Source organism: Globicephala melas, chromosome 6 (assembly GCF_963455315.2).
Source record: "Globicephala melas chromosome 6, mGloMel1.2, whole genome shotgun sequence".
NCBI lineage: Eukaryota > Metazoa > Chordata > Mammalia > Artiodactyla > Delphinidae > Globicephala > Globicephala melas.
This window is the reverse complement of record NC_083319.1, coordinates 70060103-70083333: the sequence shown is the minus strand read 5'-3', so window position 1 is coordinate 70083333 and position 23231 is coordinate 70060103. Positions and strand designations below refer to the sequence as shown.

At 36.6% G+C, this 23231-nt stretch overlaps 1 protein-coding gene across 1 annotated transcript; it reads left to right on the top strand.

Moving 5' to 3' along the window:
* The first annotated feature begins 240 nt into the window (after positions 1 to 240).
* Positions 241 to 23007, top strand: HACD4 (3-hydroxyacyl-CoA dehydratase 4). The gene is made up of 7 exons (XM_030840611.3): positions 241 to 611; positions 1999 to 2102; positions 4376 to 4503; positions 13570 to 13682; positions 17888 to 17994; positions 20746 to 20871; positions 21775 to 23007. The coding sequence occupies exons 1-7, from the start codon at positions 574 to 576 to the stop codon at positions 21855 to 21857; spliced, it is 699 nt and encodes a 232-aa protein (XP_030696471.1). The 5' UTR covers positions 241 to 573; the 3' UTR covers positions 21858 to 23007.
* The last annotated feature ends 224 nt before the right edge of the window (positions 23008 to 23231 follow it).

Genomic DNA, 23231 nt, shown 5'->3' with positions numbered 1-23231 from the left:
AACACAACGTGAATAAAAGGATTTGCAAGCATCAGTGAGGACCCAGGAGAAATGAGAGGGCAAGGATATCTGATACTGAGGAATCAGGCCTCTTGGCTGAAAAAGTCTTAGGGAAGGCCTGCTCACAATCGTCCTAGCCTAACCGCTCTCACAGGTGAGGGTAATGAGAGGCGGCACCTGGGGCTCACGCATCCCAGCAGGCTTTGGGATGGCTTGACTGCGCGCTTCCGGGGTCAGGGGTTAGGGTCCGTTAGTTTCTACGAGGCTGCAACGGAGTCTCAACACAAAGATTAGGAAGCCGGGTAAGGAGCCTGGTGCACCTTACTTGGGACTGGGGTGTGTTAGGGCCCCCGCCAGGGCGGCCCAGCCCGGGCACCTGCCGCGCCTCGGCGTGCCAGTGGTGGTGCAGCTGGCTCCCGCCGCCGCAGGAACTTCAGGAACTTTTTTTTTTTTGGTAAATTGCTGAGTGAGGAGAGGCCCCGCCCTTCCGCGCCCGGCCGCCCGGCCTCCCCTCCGGCGCTCCTGGCGGGTGTTCGTTCCCGGTCGGCGTGGAGGGCCTGGAGACGGCGGCCCATGGGACCCGTGGAGCTGCCCGTCTGGCTGCAGCCCAGGTAGGACGCTCGGCAGAGCAGGGAGAGGAGCGGGTACGGGAGGAGGGGCCGCTGGGGGTGAGGGTGGGGAACGGGGCGGTGGGTGGTGCCGATGCTGATGAGCTGGGGGAGCACCGGCCAGCGCCCGATCAAACTTAGGCCCCACACTCCGTGGGGCTCTGGACAGGTATTGGCTAATTCAGTTGTCTCGACAACCCTAAGAGTAACTGTTATTTCCCCCATTTTATAGCTATGGAAATGGGAAGGACGGGCTGCGTGTCCACCCTTCCTTTTGTGCTCTCTCTTGCCGTCTTTTTCTTTCTTCCCCCTCCGCCGACCTGGAGCCCTTCCCTTGACTTTCTCTACTTGCTGCAGAAACACCAATCACACGTGTAGATTTCAGGGCCCAGTTCCAGAAAAACTGATCCAGTGGTACGAGGGTAGAGCCTGGGATGTGTAAGTTTAACCCACGCACCATGTGATTCTGCTGTAGGTTTGAGGGAGGAATTCCTCTTCCCCACTCGTTTAGTAGTACTTGAGTCATCTGTAGGGGTGCCCAGGTAAAATCATCAAGCTACACTGTATCTGCTTCCCAACGTATTTGCCTTATTTCCCAGAGGTTTCACGTCTCCAACTAGGAGAAAAATCTTGTCTACCCTGGGCAGGGCCACTCCCACCGCTTTTCCGAACCAGAGGCAACGCTTCAAACGGTGCTTTCTCTAACTCCCTCAAATGTGTATCTGTCAGTCTTCTCTTAGTCATCTCCCCAGCAACCCATTGTAAAAGCCAGCTTGACTTCCCATATCTGGCCCAAGTGACTAAACTGCTTTCTCTGTGTCTGGTGAAGGAAGCTATCTGCTTTTGCAAAATATAATAGGCAGTGGTGAGACACTGTCCCCAGTCACATAATGCATTCAGAAGTCAGGTGTGTCCCATGATTGAATTATCCACCACCTGGGAATGCCACCATTGCTACTCCCCTCTTGTAACTATAAACTAGTTATCAAGTTCAAGTTCTGCACTTAGCAGGGACACATATCGACCACATCAGCCCCTCTCCATCCATATTTTCTTTTCAAAAATATTCAAAGCCTACTTTGCAATGCTTTCATTCCTTGTGGAGCAGCAAGGTTAGAGGTTTATCAAAGATGAAAGTGGATTTTGAAATAGAACCATATTTGTCTTTAAACAAACTCAGGATGGTTACTTTAACAGATAGTGTGTGCTTTCAAAATCTGATGGGGTTTAGAGGGGTAACCAAATAAAAGACTCTGATATGGAATAGTTGTCTCTTGCTTGCTCAGATTGGCCAGTAAGTTAGTGAAAAGATGAGTATAATGCTGAAAGGGTGATTATAAAGGAAGTGTTTAATATGTTTAAATGAAGTATTTTCCTGTATTTATTGTAGGTATAGGAAGAATGCCTATCTTTTCATCTACTACTTAATCCAGTTCTGTGGCCACTCATGGATATTCACAAATATGACAGTCAGATTCTTTTCATTTGGAAAAGGTAAAAGCCCAAAACAGTTTTGGATTTTTAACTTTCAATCCTCGTTTTCACCTAGTCCTGGTTATAATAATTTTTTAACTTCTATGAACTGCACCTAATAGCCTTCACTTCTCTAAAATGTAGTGACCATATTTTTCAGTAAGCATACTTTGTTCTTACTGCAAAAACCAAAACCTTTTTGGAGGGGGGGGGAGGTTAGATGAGGGAAATGTATGTGGCTTCCCCCTGAGTAGGCGTTTGCCCTGAAAACATAGACATGGCGTTGGGGTGGTGCCATTTCACTCTTCCTTTTTGGCTCTGCACCAAACCTTAGCAGATTTGGTGTGTGTTGTGGAAATCTGTAAATTCCAGTAAAACATTTTTTGCAGAGAAATCAGGAATTAACCAATTCTTCTCCTGTTTTTTATTCCCCAGGTTTCAGATAACTGGAAACTACTAACAAATGAAAGACAAACTTTATATTCCTCAGGCTTCTATTTGATCCCTTTAAAGGGCAGTGTGTCCATAAGAAAATGACACACTTTGTAGATGACTCATCACCTATATGGGAGTTAGCATTAATGGTTTAAGTCATAAGTTTCCTCCACTTTCCTAAAAAGTAAAGATTTTAAATGCATTTCAGTTTTTCAAGAAATGAATCACTGTCATTTAACAGCCTGACTGTCAAAATAACATTCTTTTCACGTTCCATCCCCACATGGGTAAGTGTCATCACAGTTTACAACTGTTGCATGACTTGACAATTTGAGCAACTGCTGGTTTCAGCTAAAAACAAACATCTAGGATATATCTGGGAAAAGTCATGCTGTGCTCATCAATTCAGACTTCTGTATCCTCAGAAAATTAATCTACTTCTGTGGCACCATAAATGTTGCTTTTTCATTACTGCAATCTACAGATAAATTCTTGCCTTTGTTAAGAACCTCCAAAGATACAGCCTGAGGCTTGAATTTCAACTATGAGTGTTGGGAGTCCTCAAGCAGAGGAAAACACAGGGCTTAGGAAAACTTCCCTTATATTTTTAGGAAAAAACATAACTTCTAGACCTTGGAAGTTAGCTGTGGCTTTGAGGGCATATTATAGGTCATTCACAACATGAGTAACAAGGCATGAACTCTTTCTTATGCTGCCTGGCCTTTCCAGTAGGAAAAGTGCCTTAGTCAGCAGTGTACTTATTTCTTAATTGTTATCCTGCCGTTATAATTATAAAAGCTACGTATTATTAAAGAAACACAACCCATTCATATGGAAGGCAGGCTGAAAAGAACTATGTGGGGTTCAGTACAGTTCCTGAATCAATGTATAAATTAAGTAGCTCAACAGCACTCAAGCACCTGGACTAGTAACGTCTGCTACTTTCTTCCTTCAAGGAGCCGTGTGACTGATAATTCTCTTACAGCAAGTGCAGGGCCATGGATAAGAGCATGGACTCTCTATGCCTCAGGAATCATCTGTGAAATGGGGATGATAATTATGTCTATCTCATAGAGCTGCTGGGAAGAGACACCCTTTGTGGTTGATAAATTATTATCATGTGAATGATCACTAGGGAGTGAAAACAACAAAGACTTCCCTAGAAGATTCTTAACATGGCAGGATTTCAATTTAAAATTTAAACCAACACATTTATCCTATTTAGACGAACATTTGTTTGCCTCCCATTTCAGCTCTCTCCAAATGCAGTATTTGTTTTGGGCCCTCTGCAGTGGGCCCAAGTTCCAGTGTTTAAAACTCACAGAAATCCAGAAAGCACTAACTACATATATATGAGCCATAAATGCTAGATACACATAAGATGTTATTTGATATCATGGCATCATTAATCTCATTTCCATAAAGCTTCTCTGAAATAGTATTTTCTCATCTCTGTCATTTTCCTGTCAATGGACAAGGTGTGGGCACCACAGCTTCTTTAATAAACACTTCCAGCCTGTTTTCACTGGTGTAGTCTAGAGTCTAGCTGTTTACTTTTATGCTGGGATTGCTTTAGAATCTCATAAATGGGGAATAAATGCTTTAGCTTTGGCCATGGAGCCTTCTTTTTCAAGTTTTAAATCCTTTCTGGAAGAGGAGCAATTAAAATGTACAATGATATAAAGTGCTTTCTTTGGTTACATAGTCTTTGTAATTTAGTAATCTATTTAGGAAATTTCTCACATGTACTAAGAAAAAGGAAATAAGGAGTCTCAACTGTATTTCAAAGTGCTTTATAGATTTGGGTTGTGATCTATGTTTTACTTACCATGTCTGTCTTTTTAATTCACTGGACACAGATTCAATGGTTGACACTTTTTATGCAATTGGACTTGTCATGCGACTTTGCCAATCTATTTCCCTCTTGGAGTTGCTGCACATATATGTTGGCATTGAATCAGACCATCTTCTCCCTAGGTTTCTGCAGGTAGGTTTTAATCGCATTATTTGTATTATAGAATTTGTCGCATACTTAACTTTGTTCTATTTATAGCCTCTGTTGACTTTATGGCAGTGAAAAAGCCAACCTTTGCTAATTTGCAACCCACATCACTAACAAGGAGAATTCCATGAAAAACTTACCTCATCCTAAAACACTGCACACTTAAAAAACAGAAATATAGATCAATGGAACAGGATAGAAAGCCCAGAGATAAACCCATGCACATATGGTCACCTTATCTTTGATAAAGGAGGCAAGAATATACAGTGGAGAAAAGACAGCCTCTTCAATAAGTGGTGCTGGGAAAACTGGACAGCTACATGTAAAAGAATGAAATTAGAACACTCCCTAACACCATACACAAAGATAAACTCAAAATGGATTAAAGACATAAATGTAAGGCCAGACACTGTCAAACTCTTAGAGGAAAACATAGGCAGAACACTCTATGATGTAGATCACAGCAAGATCCTTTTTGACCCACCTCTTAGAGAAATGGAAATAAAAATAAACAAATGGGACCTAATGAAACTTAAAAGCTTTTGCACAGCAAAGGAAACAATAAACAAGATGAAAAGACAGCCCTTAGAATGGGAGAAAATAGTTGCAAATGAAGCAACTGACAAAGGATTAATCTCCAAAATTTACAAGCAGCTCATGCAGCTCAATATCAAAATAACAAGCCAATCCAAAAATGGGTAGAAAACCTAAATAGACATTTCTCCAAAGGAGATATACAGATTGCCAACAAACACATGAGAGAATGTTCAACATCATTAATCATTAGAGAAATGCAAATCAAAACTACAATGAGGTATCACCTCACACCAGTCAGAATGGCCATCATCAAAAAATCTACAAACAAACAAATAAAAAAAATCTACAAACAATAAATGCTGGAAAGGGTGTGGAGAAAAGGGAACCCTCTTGCACTGTTGGTGGGAATGTAAATTGATACAGCCACCATGGAGAACAGTATAGAGGTTCCTTAAAAAACTAAAAATAGAGCTACCGTATGACCCAGCAATCCCCCTACTGGGCATATACCCTGAGAATACCATAATTCAAAAAGAGTCATGTACCAAAATGTTCATCGCAGCTCTATTTACAATAGCCAGGACATGGAAGCAACCTAAGTGTCCATCAACAGATGAATGGATAAAGAAGATGTGGCACATATATACAATGGAATATTACTCAGCCACAAAAAGAAACGAAATTGAGTTGTTTGTAGTGAGGTGGATAGACCTAGAGTCTGTCGTACAGTGTGAAGTAAGAGAGAGAAAAACAAATACTGTATGCTAACACATATATATGGAATCTAAAAAAAAAAAAAAGGTGATGAAGAACCTAGGGGCAAGATGGGAATAAAGACATAGACTTTATGGACTTGAGGTTATGGGGAGGGGGAAGGGTAAGCTGGGACAAAGTGAGAGAGTGGCATGGACATATATACACTACCAAACGTAAAATCGATAGCTAGTGGGAAGCAGCCACATAGCACAGGGAGATCAGCTGGTGCTTTGTGACCACCTAGAGGGATGGGATAGGGAGGGTGGGAGAGAGGGAGACACAAGAGGGAAGAGATATGGGGACATAAGTATATGTATAACTGATTTACTTTGTTATAAAGCAGAAACTAACACACCATTGTAAAGCAATTATACTCCAATAAAGATGTTAAAAAAGAAAAAAAAAGAATACAATACCTGGTTGCTATTGCTGTTATTTTAGGTATCGTTTGTATCTAGCCCTAGATGACCATTGTTCCTTTTAAAGGCAGGCTGAAGGAAGGTGGGAAAGTCACTGGTAGATATTTAGTATACTAAATCATTGCTGAATTAAGGCAAGAAAAACAAAAAAGTGGTATTTTCCATAAGGAGAGATAAAGGTTAAGTGACTATATGAGCATATGTTTAAAATTTACATGAGTATAATATTAACTGCAAAATAAATTGGAAAAATGGATAACAAAATATGACCAATTTGCATTGTAAAAATATTTGAAATACTAGAATCTGATTGTTTTGCCAGCACCTAGCAAAGTGCTTATAACAGAAACATACACCTTCAATTTTGTTGATTGAAGGAGTGGCGTAGATCCTTGTATTAAAATTTGCTTAAAATACCATGAAAATTTAAAAGATGGAAATCAGAGTATAAACTTGAGGAGCCTATCAACTCAGCATTGCAAGTTCATGGGAGATTTTTGTTTATTCAGTAAAAGTAGAGAAATAGTATTCATTAGGATGAAGACATTTTCAGCGTTGACATATCAAATGTAAAATAAAAATTGGGGCAATATTTAGAGTACAAACTAGTAACAGAGTAGTCAGCTAGCCAAAACCTAGATGGAAATGCCTTAAATGTATTTACTTACAAAATAAAAAGGGGTACACATATGTCCCAGAAGAAGCATATTATTTAGGAAAAGATTTATTGGTATTTATTATTTGTTAACAACTAAGATGCATATAGCATCATCTAATGCTAATTTTAGAGAACAGAAGTAACAACCCAGGTTAAATGAAAGTTGTATTCTGTCATATGGAATTATTTTGCTTGGAGTATGATCAAATTTATCTGAATCTAAGTCATGTTTTCTTTTGGCATACTTTTTTGGATTTTGTACTTTATTAGGCTAAATTGGATAATATTAATTTTATGGTAAAACAGCAGTTTCAAAGTTAAGAGCAGTGTTATTTTAGTTATTTCCAAAGAAGGAAATGCAAGTGAGAAGCAGGACAGTTAAATTTGTAAGAAAGAAGAGCATCTTGAATATGTCTAGAAAATATGCATATATTTTATGCTTTCCAAAAGTATGTAGACTTATCCAAAAATAGAAAGTATTATACAACTTAGAAATCTGATTTGTTGCAGTCCTAGAAATTCCAGAATATTTAAGTGTGATTTTAATCACTATTAATTGAAACTGTAGTGGCTTATGGAAGTATGATCACTGTAATCAGAATATATCCTGGTTTGGTAATTAAAAAATAATGGCAAGTATACACTGACACTTTTTATTTAAAGGTGAGGTGGCAAAGTCTACTGTTGTTGGAGCTCAAATGATTTTTAAGTTTCTGTTGTCAGGAGCAATCAGGAACCATCATAGTAGTGAAGACAGTTACCATTCTCATTCTGGGCTGATTATTGTTAATTTTTGTTGTGATGTTTGGCTTCCTCTTTTTATCTCTTTATCTTTATCTCTCTGCCTGTCCTCTGTTTCTTTTATTCATTTACTATCTTTTCTATGGTTTTCAGAATGGACATAGTATTGTAAAAAAGCTTCAAGAACACAGCATCGGGTCCAAAGTTTCATTTTCTGCCCCCTTCTTTTATTAGAGTTCTGCAGATAATTAGAAGAATTCCCTCATTATGAGATGACTCTGAGGCCCCTAACTTTAAAATAACCAAACGAAAGTCTAAAGTTGTGTAATTATTCTTGGTTTTCCTGTTTCCCCACTTTTAAGTGAAGAAACTAGTTAAGAATGTGGCTAAGCTACTCATACAGTAATCATAGCTGATTGCATATAGTATCTGGAAAAATGCATGGTGTCTATCTGCTTTCAAGTAGGTTGAAAAACATGTCTACTCATTTGTGATGTTATTTTGACATTACCTTTGTGAGATTGCTAAGTCACAACGGAATTCTCTTTTTGGGAACTGGTCTTCCAAAATATCAAGATAAGTAATTCCCAAAAGAGGTAGGAACTCTTAGCTAGTTGAGCAATTAGAATCACATGTATCAAATGCCGGTGGTGTGTGTTTAGGAGGGTATGTTTGTTTTCTGTGTTTTCTTCTGTACGTTTTTAAATGTTTTATACACATCTTTATTTTCACAGTTAGGGAAGAGCCACTTGATTTTCTAATATTACAATTGGTAAAAGAAAGTGGGGGGAACCCATTGACGATAAGACTATAATAAGTTAACACAGAGATGTATAGTTTATGTATTTTTTAAAGGTACAATTTAGAGGAAAAGGGCAAAATGACAACATAAATAGTTGTTTATATACATCCATTTTTGGAAACAATTACATGCCAGTTAAAATTATATCAGGAAATAAAGTAAACTTTTGGTATTTTTAATTTTATAAAATGGGAAAGTAAAAAAGGTCCAAAAGTAGAATATAACTATAATTAAAAGTGATAAGTGAAAACTTGGCATCTCTCCTCTCTAACACCTTGCTCCCAAATGAGCTTGCGTATTTTATTAGCTTGATTTTTAAAAAAAAAGTTGAATTGGGAAACTATTTTAGTATATTTAATCAAAACAACTTGCTTTTATGGAGCAGAAGTACCACCAACCCTGAAATATTGATTTTGAAGGGCTTTCTTCTGACTTCGCTTGTGCAGAAGCCCGAGGAAGAGGTTTTTATTGATATAGCTTTAGGATGTTTCAACTCAGGGAGAGGGAAAATATCCACAAAACTAACCTTTGTATTATGACATTAGGCTGATGTGCCTTTAGGAAACCCTCAGAGTTATCCACTTTACTCCTTTACCTTTTGAGAAATGCAAAGACTTCATATATAACTGAATTATAACGGCTAAATTCTGCCTCCTTACCTTTGCATCCCAATAAACATAGCTGCACATGTCTTCATTTTACACAATTTTTTAAATCTATAAATCAAAACACTGGGAGTTATTACCCCCAAATTATCGTGCCTACAGACTTCCATTTGTGAGCCCAAATTGCCAGAACAATTTTTATTTTTACCGATATCACATCCTATTTCTGATAAGGACAAGCAGGGGTCTGCTTGTCAAAAATCATTCCAAAGATTTCACAGTCACAGATTCATAAGAACAAATATGAAGGATATACCCAAGGAGAGTGTCTTAAAATAAACCCTTTTAGGAAAACAGCAAAGTTTCACCCTAATTTCTTTTAATCCGTGACGCAGGTGCTTCTTTGCATTGCTAGATTTAATTATTTTTTTTCCATAAAGTCATATAGATTTTCTCTCCAGTTTTAAGTTGGGAACAGGTTTATATTGTTAGAGATAAAACTGTACTGCGGATAGTGTTGTGCTATGAGATTCCCAAAACTTTGATGCTTCCTGAGAATGAATTATTCACTCTGTACATAATGAATTATTACGTACAATTCACTCTGTACGTAAGATTTTCGATTTTTCTGGTATTTTTTGCATTTGATCAGTGGAATTCTTTAGTGTGATAGTTATAAATCTATATTCACAGTATAATTTTAAAGATGCTGAGATTAACTTTTTTATTCACTGATAGTCTTGATTATATAGAAAAATGTATTTTCCTGTAAATATACTAATCACTACATTAAATTATGCTTATTTTTATCTCCAGTATAATTACTTTACACAAAAGTTAAATAACTTATCCACGTTCACATAAATTGTAAATGGTGGAGCAAAAATATGGATTTGGGCTAGTTTTCCTGAACGCTCAACTATTATGCTACATTTGTTTACAGTGTGTATCTCACAAACTAGGACATAAACACCATGAGGGTTGGGACTTGGTCTTGTTCATGGTGTTATACCCCTCGGGATTCAGAATAGTGCACTCAATAAATATCTATTGATTGATGAATAAGTAAAAATATATAAATAGTATTTAGATGCTTTTGTCTTACAGAAGAATGTGGTGATTTGAACATTTAAGGGTATGTTTCTGAACTTCTCAACAAAAGTTTACAGGGTTTAAAATAGTTTGGGATATCCTTTTAGTAATATAATAGTCTTTGAGGCTAAAACTAATTTATTTTTAAGGTTGTAGAAATTCTCTCTATAGTTGAAGTATGATTTTTTACTCCTTCAATAGTTTATAACTAATTTGCTAGATGCCATTTATAAAGTAACAGTTTTAATCATTGTTTAATCTGGAGTTCAGGATTCCCAAATAGAACATAAAAATGCAAAATATTTTTATTTTGTAGTTACCAAATTTTTGAGTTAACCACATTACCAACATGTTTAATTTGGCCTATGTTACAGTGTTTTTACTGTGCTTTTATTCTGCCTGTTTGAGTTGCACTAAACATTACAAGACCATTCATTAGTAATTGTCATGTTCTCATAGGATTTGTTTAAAATGACAAAGTGCTAAGTTTTCCCAAGTGTAAAGCTCTAAATAACTGGTCAAACTATTATATGTAAAGAAAAGTAATAAATGTTAAAAGTCTATTCTTCAAAATTATTTTGGTGTTGATTTAGAAAATCAAGTAAGTTCTTGTTTTAAGGTTTAACTTTTCAGGAGAGGCTTTTTTTTTTTTTTGAGAATAGACTATAACATAGACATTATGCGAGGGTGTAGCCTATAAAATAACAAAGGTGAAAATGTCTTAGTGTTTCAGAACAAGGAATTTAGAATGACATTGTCTAGACTTTGATTTCATATCTATAGGCAAGTCACTTTCACTTTGTAAAATGCAGTGTCCTTTGTAAAAGGCAGATAATAACAATAGCACTTCTTAGGGTCGTTATGGAGATTAAATGAGATGGCGTGTGTTTGGAACGTGGCACAAAGTAACTAATAAATATTGGCTTTTTACCAATTTAAGAATATCGCCCCCTAAATTCTCCCATTGTATTACCATTGAATGGTCAAGTTAGATTTAAATAACCATCAGATAATTTATTAATTAGACTGACATCGTATGGGAGGAGGACCTTCACATACCTTCCTGTATGTATGTGGTTGTGTTTTGGGGGGCATGCTGATTGCTGATTTCTCCGCAGTCAGGTTACCATCACTAACATGCCACAGTCCCTCGTGTGATGATTTTAAACAGAGTGAGTTTCTTTGTGCAGCTCCAGTCTCTCTCTTTAGGAGAGTTTTCCCTCCCTACTCATTAGTTGAGGGGCAGCCTGAAATCAGGGATTGTCTGCAACTCTAGAAACCAGGAGACTTGGGATATATATGTTTCCAGGTCTGCCACTAGTATGGGCAAGTCACTTAATTTCTCTGGTTCCCAGTTTCCTTATTTGTAAAAAGGTGGGGTTGGGCAAGTATCTAGCAGGGCCCTTAGAGAGCCATCTTATCAAAAGGTAGCTTATGTTCTCTCTTTCAGTAGTCACCCATGTAATTAGAAATATGTGTATATGCATTCATGTGTGTATCTCCTGAGATTTTTGACAAAAATTAGATAATTTTCCTAATTAGCAGGCACTGATCAAATGTAGGATTAGGCAGTGCCTAAATACTTGTTTGCTGCTAAGATCTTGTATCCGAAGGCTGCCGGGTGTCATAGCAGCAAGCTTGGATCATTCGGTAATTATCATTGCAGTTAAGTCTAATTCGTTATATAAATATGGTTAAATCAAGAAACTAGGGCATTGTAAAGAAAGACTGACAAAAGAAAAACAGCCATGTAGGTAGCTTCCATTGATTGACTAAGGTTTGAATCATATCTAATTTCCTTAGCCAAGCAAGGGCCCTCTTGACTCACCAATGTGGTTATAAACACGCTGATACAGCTTCTACATGTGGATTTCTGATCATGTGGCCCAATGTTGGCAAATCCTGGATTTCTCTGCACTAGGTGATTTTCCAGGACTAACAACCTATGATTCTAAGTCATAGATTATCCCAGTCTTTAGTCCTTGATCCGCTTTAAAAATAGACAGCTATTGAAAAATACAAAGCAGCCCTCATCTTCCTTTATCACTAACATGCTCCCTCAATCTCATGGATATTTTCCTTCGACCATTGTGAGGAAAGTAAAATGTTCTATTAAAAAGAAACAAAAAACGCAGAGTGTACAAAGTATATTAATATGGCATAAGAAGGCACATTAGATTGGAAAGAGGAATGTATATTTTGAGGTCAGTAATGAGCTGAGCCATAAATGTGTGCATTCTTAATGATTTATAGATGCTTACTGACTTGGAAAAATATGAATTTGTTGAATTCTTTTCATTTTCCACTAGCTTATGTGGGTTAGGATTATATTGTTTCGCATCCCCTTTCTCCCTTTCTCCCACCTCCCACACACCCCCACCAAAAAAAACTAAAAACAAAGCAAACCCCCCCAAACCCCCAAAACTACAGGGGCTTCCCTGTTGGATGAAATGGAAATTTCTCAGCCTGTCATTCAAAACTCTTCACATCCCAGCCCCCAACACCTTTTCAGTTTTATCTCCTAGGATTCCCTTCTCTGCACCTCCTCTCTAGCCCCCAGGGGTTCTCCTTACTCCCCAGCACACTGTGTGTTTTCACACCTCTGCCTCTTTGCTCAGGCTGCTCCCTTGGCCTAGGATGCCCATTCTCCTATCCAGTCTACCTGACAAACCCCTGTCCATTCCTCAAGATCCAACTGAAATGTTGCCTGCCTCCATAAATCTTTTCCGCATCTTTTTCTCAGACAGGTATCTCCCTCCCCTGTGCTCCCATATATAGCCCTTTAAATGACAGCATTATTCACACTGTGTTACAGTTACTGCCCCACATGCTCCTACCATTGCTACCCTGTGTAGCAAGGACCATGCTTTCATTATATATGTAGTCTTAGCATCTGATACATAGTGGACACTCAATAAAAGCTTGTCAAAGTGAGTAAAAACCATGTGTGCATGTATCACAAGAAGGGACATGCCCTGATTCAGATGAAATATGTTATCTTTTTATTCATTACATATAATTTGGAGAATGCAGAAAAACAAAAAGGAAGAAATGAAATTCATCTGTAACTGCTCCCTCAGAGATCATGTTAACTGTGTAGTATATATATTTATAGTTAAAGCATACTTTTTTTTTTTTCTTTTTTTGGTGGTACATGGGCCTCTCACTGTTGTGGCCTCTCCCGTTGTGGAGCACAGGCTCCGGGCATGCAGGCTCAGCGGCCACGGCTCACAAGCCTAGCCGCTCTGCGGCATGTGGGATCTTCCCAGACCGGGGCACGAACCCATGTCCCCTGCATCAGCAGGCGGATGCTCAACCACTGCACCCCCAGGGAAGCCCTTAAAGCATACTTTTAAGAGGAACTCTGGTTTTTAAAATTAGAAAATTACCTACCCGCTTAACAGATGATCCTAATTCTTGACTTTTCTCTTTCTTTGTTAGCTCACTGAGAGAATAATCATCCTCTTTGTGGTGATCACCAGTCAAGAGGAAGTCCAAGAGAAATACGTGGTGTGTGTTTTATTCATCTTTTGGAATCTATTGGATATGGTTAGGTAAGGAGGCAAAATAATCTCTTAAAACAAAGCCAAATTGCTTTCTACAGTGAAGCCAGTAATAGCTGCTTACATTTGGTTACTCTGAATGAGAGAAAAATACATAACCCCTTTTCATATTATTTTATCTTGATATGGAAATGTATTTTTAGTGCTTTCCATAATGGGCATATCAAAGATAATGGAAACCTACCATGGTATCAAGAGCAAATCATTGCATCAGGTTCCCAGCAGAAGACTTGGCATACACCAATTTGGAATAAACCTCGCAGCTGTTGCTAATGAAAGGCGTTCTTTGCAATTGCTCTGGTATGTGTTACTTTAATAAGCAAAGCAAGATTTTTATTCTATCATAGTCACAATTTACAAAGTTGGTTTCTTGGAATTCAAGAATATTATAAATATAGGGCCTTATCTCTCTGGGGAAAAAACACACCTCCACAAACATATTTGTATACAATTCCAGCGGGTTCAAATAACTGAAGTTCTTTCATGGACTCACTGGGAATCCTTGGACCTCAGGTTAAGAACCCTTGCTCCCGATGGTGTTGTGTTTCCTTCTAATTCTAAAACTTTGTGTGTTATCTCTACCAGCAATGGTGTAAAATTGCTGAGCCGTTTGCTCAGTGGCTCACTTTGGAGAGGCTCCTAACTGCTACTTCAAGCTCTCACAAATGAGAACCGTCCCTCCTGCTTGAAAGATCTAGATGTGGATGGGTAACAAAAGAACCCTAGCATTTTAGCTGAGGTTATATAAATTCTTTATTATATTGTCAATAACTTGGCTGAATTAAGATATTCTAAGTAGAATGAATTTAATGAAATATTTTGTTGAATTAAAGTGACTGTGATTCTTTGTTATATATAACTTAGTTATTTCTCACTTTTAACTGAAAGATTTGTGGACTTGGGGCAAACTTCAGGGAGTTTTGTAGCCCATGACTTTCTGTTTATGAGACATGGAGCCTCATTTGGGACTGTGGCTTTCTGATGTTTCATTCTCTGGTATGCCCAACTCTTTCAGTGTCGATTCAGTCTCAGATAAGCTCAGTAGACCCATTAGAGAACAAAGTGGTTTTGGCATTGAGAGTGGTATCGTGATGTGATGGAAAGAATTTTGGACATAGAAGTGGAAGATCTCAGTATGAACCTCACCTCCACTGCTATGTGATCTTGGGCAAATCACACAACCTTAAAAATAACAGCAATGTGATAATTCATGAACCTTAATATTCACCCTTTTAAAGTATAAAATTTGTCGATTTTAGTGTATTCAAAGACATGTGTAAAGACATCACTACTGTCTAATTTGCGAACATTTTCATCACCCCCAAAAGAAGCCCCAAATCCATTAGCAGTCGCACCCAATTCCCTTTTCCTTCCAGCCCTGGCAGCCACTACCATACTGTCTGTATGGATTTGCCTGTTCTGGACATTTCATATAAATGGAATCATATAATATGCGCCTTTTGTGACTGGGTTCTTTCACTTAGCATAACGTTTTCAAGGTTCATCCATGTTTTAACAGGTATCAGTATTTTATTTCTTTTTATGGCTGAATAATATTCCATTATATTGATATACCAATTTTTATTTATTCATTTATCAGTTGATGGACATTTGGTTTGTTTCTACTTTTTGGTCAGGAGGAATGCTGCTGTGAACATCCATGTACAAGCTTTTGTGTGCACATATGTTTTCATTTCTCTTAGGAGTGAAATTCCTAAGTACTGAACCTTTTTAAAACTCATTTTTTTTCTCTGTGAAATGGGGGCAGAATTATCTTCCCAATTTACCATAGAATGACTTTTTGAAAAGCAACTTCCTCAACCTGATAAAAGCATCTGTGAAAACTCCACAGCTAACATAACGGTTAATGATGAAAGACTGATCTTTCTTCCAAAGATAGGAATAAGACAACAATGTCTACTCTTGCCTCTTCTATTCAACATTGTACTGGAAGTTTTAGGCACGGCAGTTAGGCAAGAAAATGATGTAAAAGCATCCACATTGGAAAGGAAGGGGTAAAATTATCTCTACTGGCAGATGACATGATCTTGTATATAAAAAATCATAAGGAATTGACTAAAAAATATTAGAATAAGCTAGTTCAGCAAAGTTGTAGAATACAAAATTAATACACAGTTGACCCTTGAACAACATAAGGGTTGGGGTGCTGACCCTCCGCAGAGTTGAAAATCCACATATAACTTATAGTTGGCCCCTTGTATACAGGGTTCCTCTGTATCTTAGGTTCTGCATCTGGATTCAGCCAACCCCAGATAGTGTAGTACTGTAGTATTTACTATTGAAAAAAATCGGCATATAAGTGGACCCACTTAGTTCAAACCTGTGTTGTTCAAGGGTCAGCTGTACAAAAATTAATTGTATTCTACACATTTGCAATGGCCTATCCTAAAATAAAATTGAGAAAACAAAACATCAAAAAATAAAGTACTTAGACATAAATTTAACAAAAGATGGGCAGAACTTGTACACTAAAAACTATAAAATACTGTACAGAGAAATTAAAGAAGATCTAAATAAGTGGAAAGATATTCCGTGTTTATGGGTTGAAGACAATGTTTTTAAGATGGAACACTCCTCAAGTTGATCTACAGATTCAATGCAATACCTATCAGAATCCCAGCTGGCTTCTTTGCAGGAGTTGAGAAGCCGATCCTAAAACTCATATGGAAACCCAAGGAACCCAGAGTAGCCAAAACAATCTCAAAAAAGAACATAGTTGGAAGATTCACACTTCCCAATTTCAGAACTTACTACAAAGCAACCAGAGTTGCACACATCAAGAGTGTGATAATGGACATAAGAATATATTGTGGAATAGAATTGACAGTCCAGAGATGAACTCTCAAATTTATGGTCAATTGATTTTCGACAGGATGCCAAGGTCGTTCAATGGGGAAAAATAGTCTTTTGGTCAAACGGTGCTGGGACAGCTGGATATCCACATGCAAAGGAATGAATTTGGTCCTTTACTTTGCACCATACAAAAATTAACTCAATGGTTCGAAAATCTAAATGGAAAAGATAGAACTATAAAACTCTTAGAAGAAAACATAGGGGTAAATGTTTTTGATCTTGGGTTTGACAATGGATTTTTAGATTTAATACCAAAAACACAAGCAACAGCAAAAAGAGATACATTGGACTTCATCAGAAGTGATTTTTAAACATATGAAAAGATTCTTACCTACTCTTGTAATAGAAAAAAATCAAAGCAGCGAGATACCATTTTTCCCTTATATTGGTAAAGAACAAAAAGTTTGATAACATGCTATGTTTGGTGAGTGCTTGCACTGCTGATGTATATTATATATAGTATATATACACATAGGTAAGTATATGCAAAAATATTTTGGAAAGAATATATGAGAAATTGGCATTGGTCATTGCCTCTGAGGAGTGGAATTAGGGTCCTGGAATGAGAGAAAGATTTACTTTTCTGCATTCATGTTTTCAAGGTTTTGAATTTTGTTTTGCCATATGTATGCACTGCCTATTCCAGTAGTTCTAAGTATGGTCCCTGGACCAGTGGCATCAGCGTCACCTGGAACTTGTTTGTAATACAGATTCTCAGGTCCACTGAATCAGACACTCTGGAGATAGGGCCTAACAATTTGTGCTTTAGCAAGCCCTCTGAGTGATGCTGATGTATGCTTAAGCTTGAGAAATGAAAAGATTTTGATTACTTCATCTATTACATCATAAAGACAGGTTTAAAACCAACTCCTATACCCAAAACAAGCTCCTAAGGCCAGTTCTTTAATTATTCACACAAGATGGCACATTTTTTTTTTATTTTTAAAATTCATTACCTAGATATTTACAAGTCTGTCTGTCTTAAAAACTTAGCCTGTGCATAAAATGGGCTTGGCTTCTGAGTGAAATTGAAGTCACTATTTGAGGAAACTTGTAACTGTAATTTGCTGGGGGATAAGATTTACATTTTTCTCTCTTCCCTCTATAATTATCCGTGATCCACCCCATAAGACAAGCCAGACTGACACGGTTCCTCTCTCTCCATTATTTACCTCTTCTCCTGCTTACATTACAGGAAATAAAGTAAGGAATTTGCATACTCTCCAGTTTTATCTGTGTATTCAATTACACAGTAAGGTATTCTCCTATTTCCCAGACATCAGCAGCAAATGATGTTTATGAGCAAACTTGTCTCCTTTCAGGTACACTTACAGCATGTTATCAGTCATTGGAATATCCTATGCTGTCTTGACATGGCTCAGTCAAACACTATGGATGCCAATTTATCCTTTGTGTGTTCTCGCTGAAGGTAAGAAAAGAGTGACTTTTCTGTATTGCTTACTGGCAAAAGCAATCCTATTATGATGATTCACAAAACTTTTTGATGATTAAGTTACTATTTTTGCTACTGTTCAGCTGACTAGGTGTTATCTTTCCTGGCATACTTCCCTTGATGCAAAGAAGCAAAACATTAAAACGTCAAGTTAAGGGGGAAGCAGCTCTGCACAGTAGACAAAATATTGGATGAGGAATGAGGACATCTGAGGGCCTTTAACTTCATTAACTTGCTGAGTTTGGGTAAATCATTTAACCTCTCTAAGTCTGTTTACTCATCCAAAGGGGATTTAACATTTAGTGACTCAGTGATTATTTGTAATGCATAGAAATTCAGTTCCCCCTTGGCTGGACTAGCCTTCCCACTTACCATCTACCATGCTGCCTACTCTCTACCAGTGACAGTTAACTCTACCTTTAGACGAGTCATTGGTTTCTCAGGGAAGCGTTCCTCAATTTCCTCATCAACATTAATTCCCCCAATGAATCTCTTTTGTAAGACCTATCTTAGTTGTAATTAGACATTTGTGTGATTCTTTGATTAATGTCTATTTCCTTGTCTAGCCTCTAAGCTCCATGGGGATCTGGGGTTGTCTTTGTTTCTTTCTTCCTTTGCCTTATGCACCCAATATACATGCTCAATAAACAATGAATTATTAAATACAATGTGAAGTAGGCTAATTGCTTAGCCTAAATGTAAACCTAAAGCTTAAACTCAAATAATTAAAAGCATCAATTTGCAAAGAGCTTGAGGATATTTGGGGAGTATATGCTTCCCTCTGTAATGGATTTAGCAGACTGGTAGGGAACTCTGAAACAGACATGATAAAAGTTTTTGAAAACCGAAGGCATAAAGAAATTAAGAGGGCACATGTTAAGTAACTAAGGGAAAACAACATACAGAAATATTTAACATAAAATGATGGTGATGTTGGCAGTAATTATAAAGTATATATGATATAACCACATGTTGTCTATCTACCAGTGAGCAGAGAAAAGGAGCTTATATTATAGTAAATCACGTTAGACATAATTTTAAAATCTGTTTTTTTTCCAAATAGACTATGCCAAAAGAATCTAGGGAATAATCTTCTTGAAAACCATAAAAAATGGATTGGCCATTTATTTGAGAACAAAATCCATCACTCATTGAAACATTTATTTATTAAGTACATTCATTTGTTAGGTAATATGAAAACTACTATAAAGAATATATAAAGGAATAAAGTAGCAATATGACTAATATTTTCCTAAAAATAGGGATGAATAAATATATAGGAAACTTTTCTTTTTATTCCATAATTGTAAACATTGTCCTTTCTTAGGAAAGCCATGTTTATATATAGTTGCCATAAAATGCATATTCTTTTATTAAAATTAGTTTCATAAACTTATTCTTGCAATTAAAAAACAAAGTCTATCCAGAAAAATTTTGAAAGCACATATAACAAAATATCAATAATGATTAATTCTGGGTGGTAGAGCATAGTAATTTTATCTTTATATATTTCTATATATTTCAAATGTCCCAAAGTATAAAAACATGTAGTTAAGAAAACCTGCTTGACTTTTGATAATTCTAATATCTTTTAATAACTATAGTTTCCCATCTGATAATATAAGACAAAAACCAAGTTCATATTCATAATCAAATCAACTATACTAATAAAATGCCAGAGACTTAGGTGCTGCCCATGGAAATCTTAGATGGCATGCTTTAGTGTCAGTTGCAGACTCTGTGCCGATTCCACTGGTTCTAACAGCTGTGGGTGCCTGAGTTTTCCTCTGTCTTTTTAAAAAAAAGAAATTAAAAAATAATAATTTTAGACTCACAATAAGTTGCAAAAACAGTGCATTGTTTCCATGTACCTTCGCTCAGCTTACCCTGATGAGAACATCTTATATAACCATAGTACATTATCATTTTATTCCATGAAATGTTATACAAAGTCTATACATGGGACACAATTTCATAGAATGTCCATCTCTTCTTATTTGACCTGAGCCTCCTCCCTCAAAATAATTTAGGCCAGCATTTCTCACATGATTCCTCAGAATTTTTATTAAGTACTGCTGGGATGGGGAGGAAGAAAGAGCTATTCCAAGACCAGTTAAGCTGAGGAAATGGGTGAAACCAGTTTCTTTATTGCAGAACTTGACAGAATCTCTGCTATACCAATGCGTGTTATGAAACTCCAAGAGGAGAATATATGAAGCATTTTCCATGTTCATTCGTCTGTAACCCCTACTTGTGGCTAAGAGGACAGGTATTTTGAGATACAATTTTTGGTACGAACTACTATGTATAAAATAAATAAGCTGCAAGGATATATTATACAGCACAGGGAATATAGCCGATATTTTATATTAACTACAAATGGAGTATAGCCTTTAAAAATTGTGAATCACTCTGTTGTACACTGGAAGCTTATATTGTACATCAACTATACCTCAGTAAAAAAAAGAAACACTGTAAACTATTTTTGTGTAGGCATAATAAAGTAAAAAATGGACAAAATTCAACAAATCACACTGCTATAATGGCCTTGCCAATCTGATCAGCAGATTTCTATATCAAACTATAGCTTTGGCAAAAGGATTCAGCAATTATCACAAAATGGTCGTTATCAAATTCAGAATATCCTTCAACTATGCATACATATATACACATCTCTGTAGCAAGTTAAGGAGGGAAACCTTCATGATTCCTTTTTTCTTTAAACAGCATTTGCCATCTATCAGTCACTGCCTTATTTTGAATCATTTGGCACTTACTCCACAAAGCTGCCCTTTGACTTATCCATCTATTTCCCATATGTGCTGAAAATATATCTCATGATGCTCTTTATAGGTAAGTGGCTTTTCTGTTTTGTTTTGTTTTTGCATTCTTTCTGTGCTTTTTGGTTTGTGCTGCCATCTACCTTAGTAGAAAGGTCTGTAAACATGGGAGAGATGGTAAAAGAAGGCTGACATGATGAACTAGACCTTGTTAGTAAAATATTTAGAAGTTATAATGCTTTTTGCAGGTCATGATGAGATCAAATATATCACTGTTTGCAGTGTATGAACAAAAACAGTTTTACTAGCAGAAAATGTAACTGCTTTGTGTATGAAATATAAAAGTTTTCACGACAAACACAAGCATCTACAAAGAAAATCTAGATGTTAAACTAAGTGAACTTGGCTATTTCTGGATTTCCCATTTATATCTGTTTTGTTTCCTGTTTGTTTGCCCTTATGTGCTAGCATTTTCTAGCAGGCAGGTGGGAGTAGGTGCTAAAGGCTCAAGAAAAATATATAGGACAAAAACTTACAGTTGAGAAAATCTAATCAATTAATTAATTTGTCCAGAAAATTGGGAAACAGACTTCTGTTGTTAAATTTTAGTTTCTCCAGCTCTAACCTTCACAAGTCCTTCACAAGTCCTTAAGGTAATTATTACCTCTAGAAGATAACAACTATCAGGTATGTAAGAACAACACATAAAAGAGAAGACAAATGTAAAACTTTAGGGGAAGTGGAGAGAGCTAAAGAAAAGTTCCTTCCTTGCAATAAACAGAACAGTAAGGTGGAGGAGTTTGCTTTACTTCTCCTGCAGAAAATCTGGACACTCTTTAAGTATTCCTTCTTTGAGTTTCCTTTGCAAGTGCCTCCTCCCTGGACTCCAGGCAGCACTCTGTATTTCAAAACCATGGTTCTTTCCACAGAGATGGTTAATCAGTCTTAATTTTTGCCATTTCTTTCTCCACATCAGGTATGTATTTTACCTATAGTCATCTTTACTCAGAAAGAAGAGACGTCGTCAGAGTCTTTCCCATTAAAAAGAAGAAAATGTGAAGCATGGCACTCTGATGTGACATAATAAAGGAGAGGCTGTGGATTCAGCTGCAGTAAACACAACACAGGTGGAAAAATACCTAGTATTTCATAAAAATCCATGACATGCAATAATTGCTCTCCTCCCCAAAACTCTTGACATATACAGCAGTCTGTGTTTCTTACATGTTGTTTTTAGTATGAATACTCTTCATGACCTGTTTCACCAAAGCTGTGAATTTTACACAAGTTAAGTTTATATTGTGTTAAACCTGATTATTTTCCTGTAAGGTTAATGAGAAATAGGATTTTAACTGGAGTAGATTCTGTTAAACTAAGAAACCAAAGTTGTTAACCTAAATTACATCCATTTACATATATTTCTTTTCACTTCTGAGTTCCCAAGTAGCAGCTGATCTGTGGGAGGGGAGTGATGTGTAATATGGTCTGTATTTTTCTAGAATAACTTATTTTATAGACAGATGTCCCTGTCCCCAGACCCACCTTAAACATTAGACACACTTAGAAATTTAAACATTTTTCCAAACCCTGAAAGAGTATTTGTTAATACTACACAAGTTATTTGGACTTTGATGGTTTAAAAGAGAGCCCTGAGGAAAACAGAATAGACCTTCGTTTTCACAAATAATGCCCCATATTCCTTTTTAAAAAAATCTAATCAAGCCATATACATACCTTAAAGGAGATAAAAGGTACAAAAATATAGTAAATCATTTAAATAAGGCAAGAAAATTGAGAACCAGTGATGCTTCAGATTATTTATTACTGAATTATTATTGCTAATTGCTATAAATCATATATAAGTCATCACTTCTACTTTTGAAAAATGCTCCTTCCTTTGAAGTTCTAAAATATATGTGAATAATTGACTAATAGAATAATTTCTGTACCTTCAGTATATCATTCACTTTTCTTGAGAGAATTATAGAATCTCATTATCCAGTAAGTATATAAAAAGGGTACTAAATATTTTGTGACAATAAGAACCAGGTAATGGAAATGTAATTATAAAAGATGGGTAATCTTATTTCCACTAAATAAAACATATGAAAAGAAACAATTGAGTATTAATAAAGATAGTTGATATCTTTATAAAGTTAATATATTTGGAACTTTAAAATAAGTATTAAAATTATCCTTTTAAGCTGTACATTTTATTTTGCTTTTGTTTTTATTGAAGTATAGTTGACTTACAATATTATGTTAGTTCAAGTGTACAGCATAGTGATTCAGTATTTTTGAAGATTATACGCCATTATAGGTTGTTATAAGATAATGGGTATAATTCCCTGTGCTATAGAGTATATCCTTGTTGCTTAACTATTTTATATATAGTAGTTTGTATCTGTTAATCCCATACCCTTAATTTGTCCC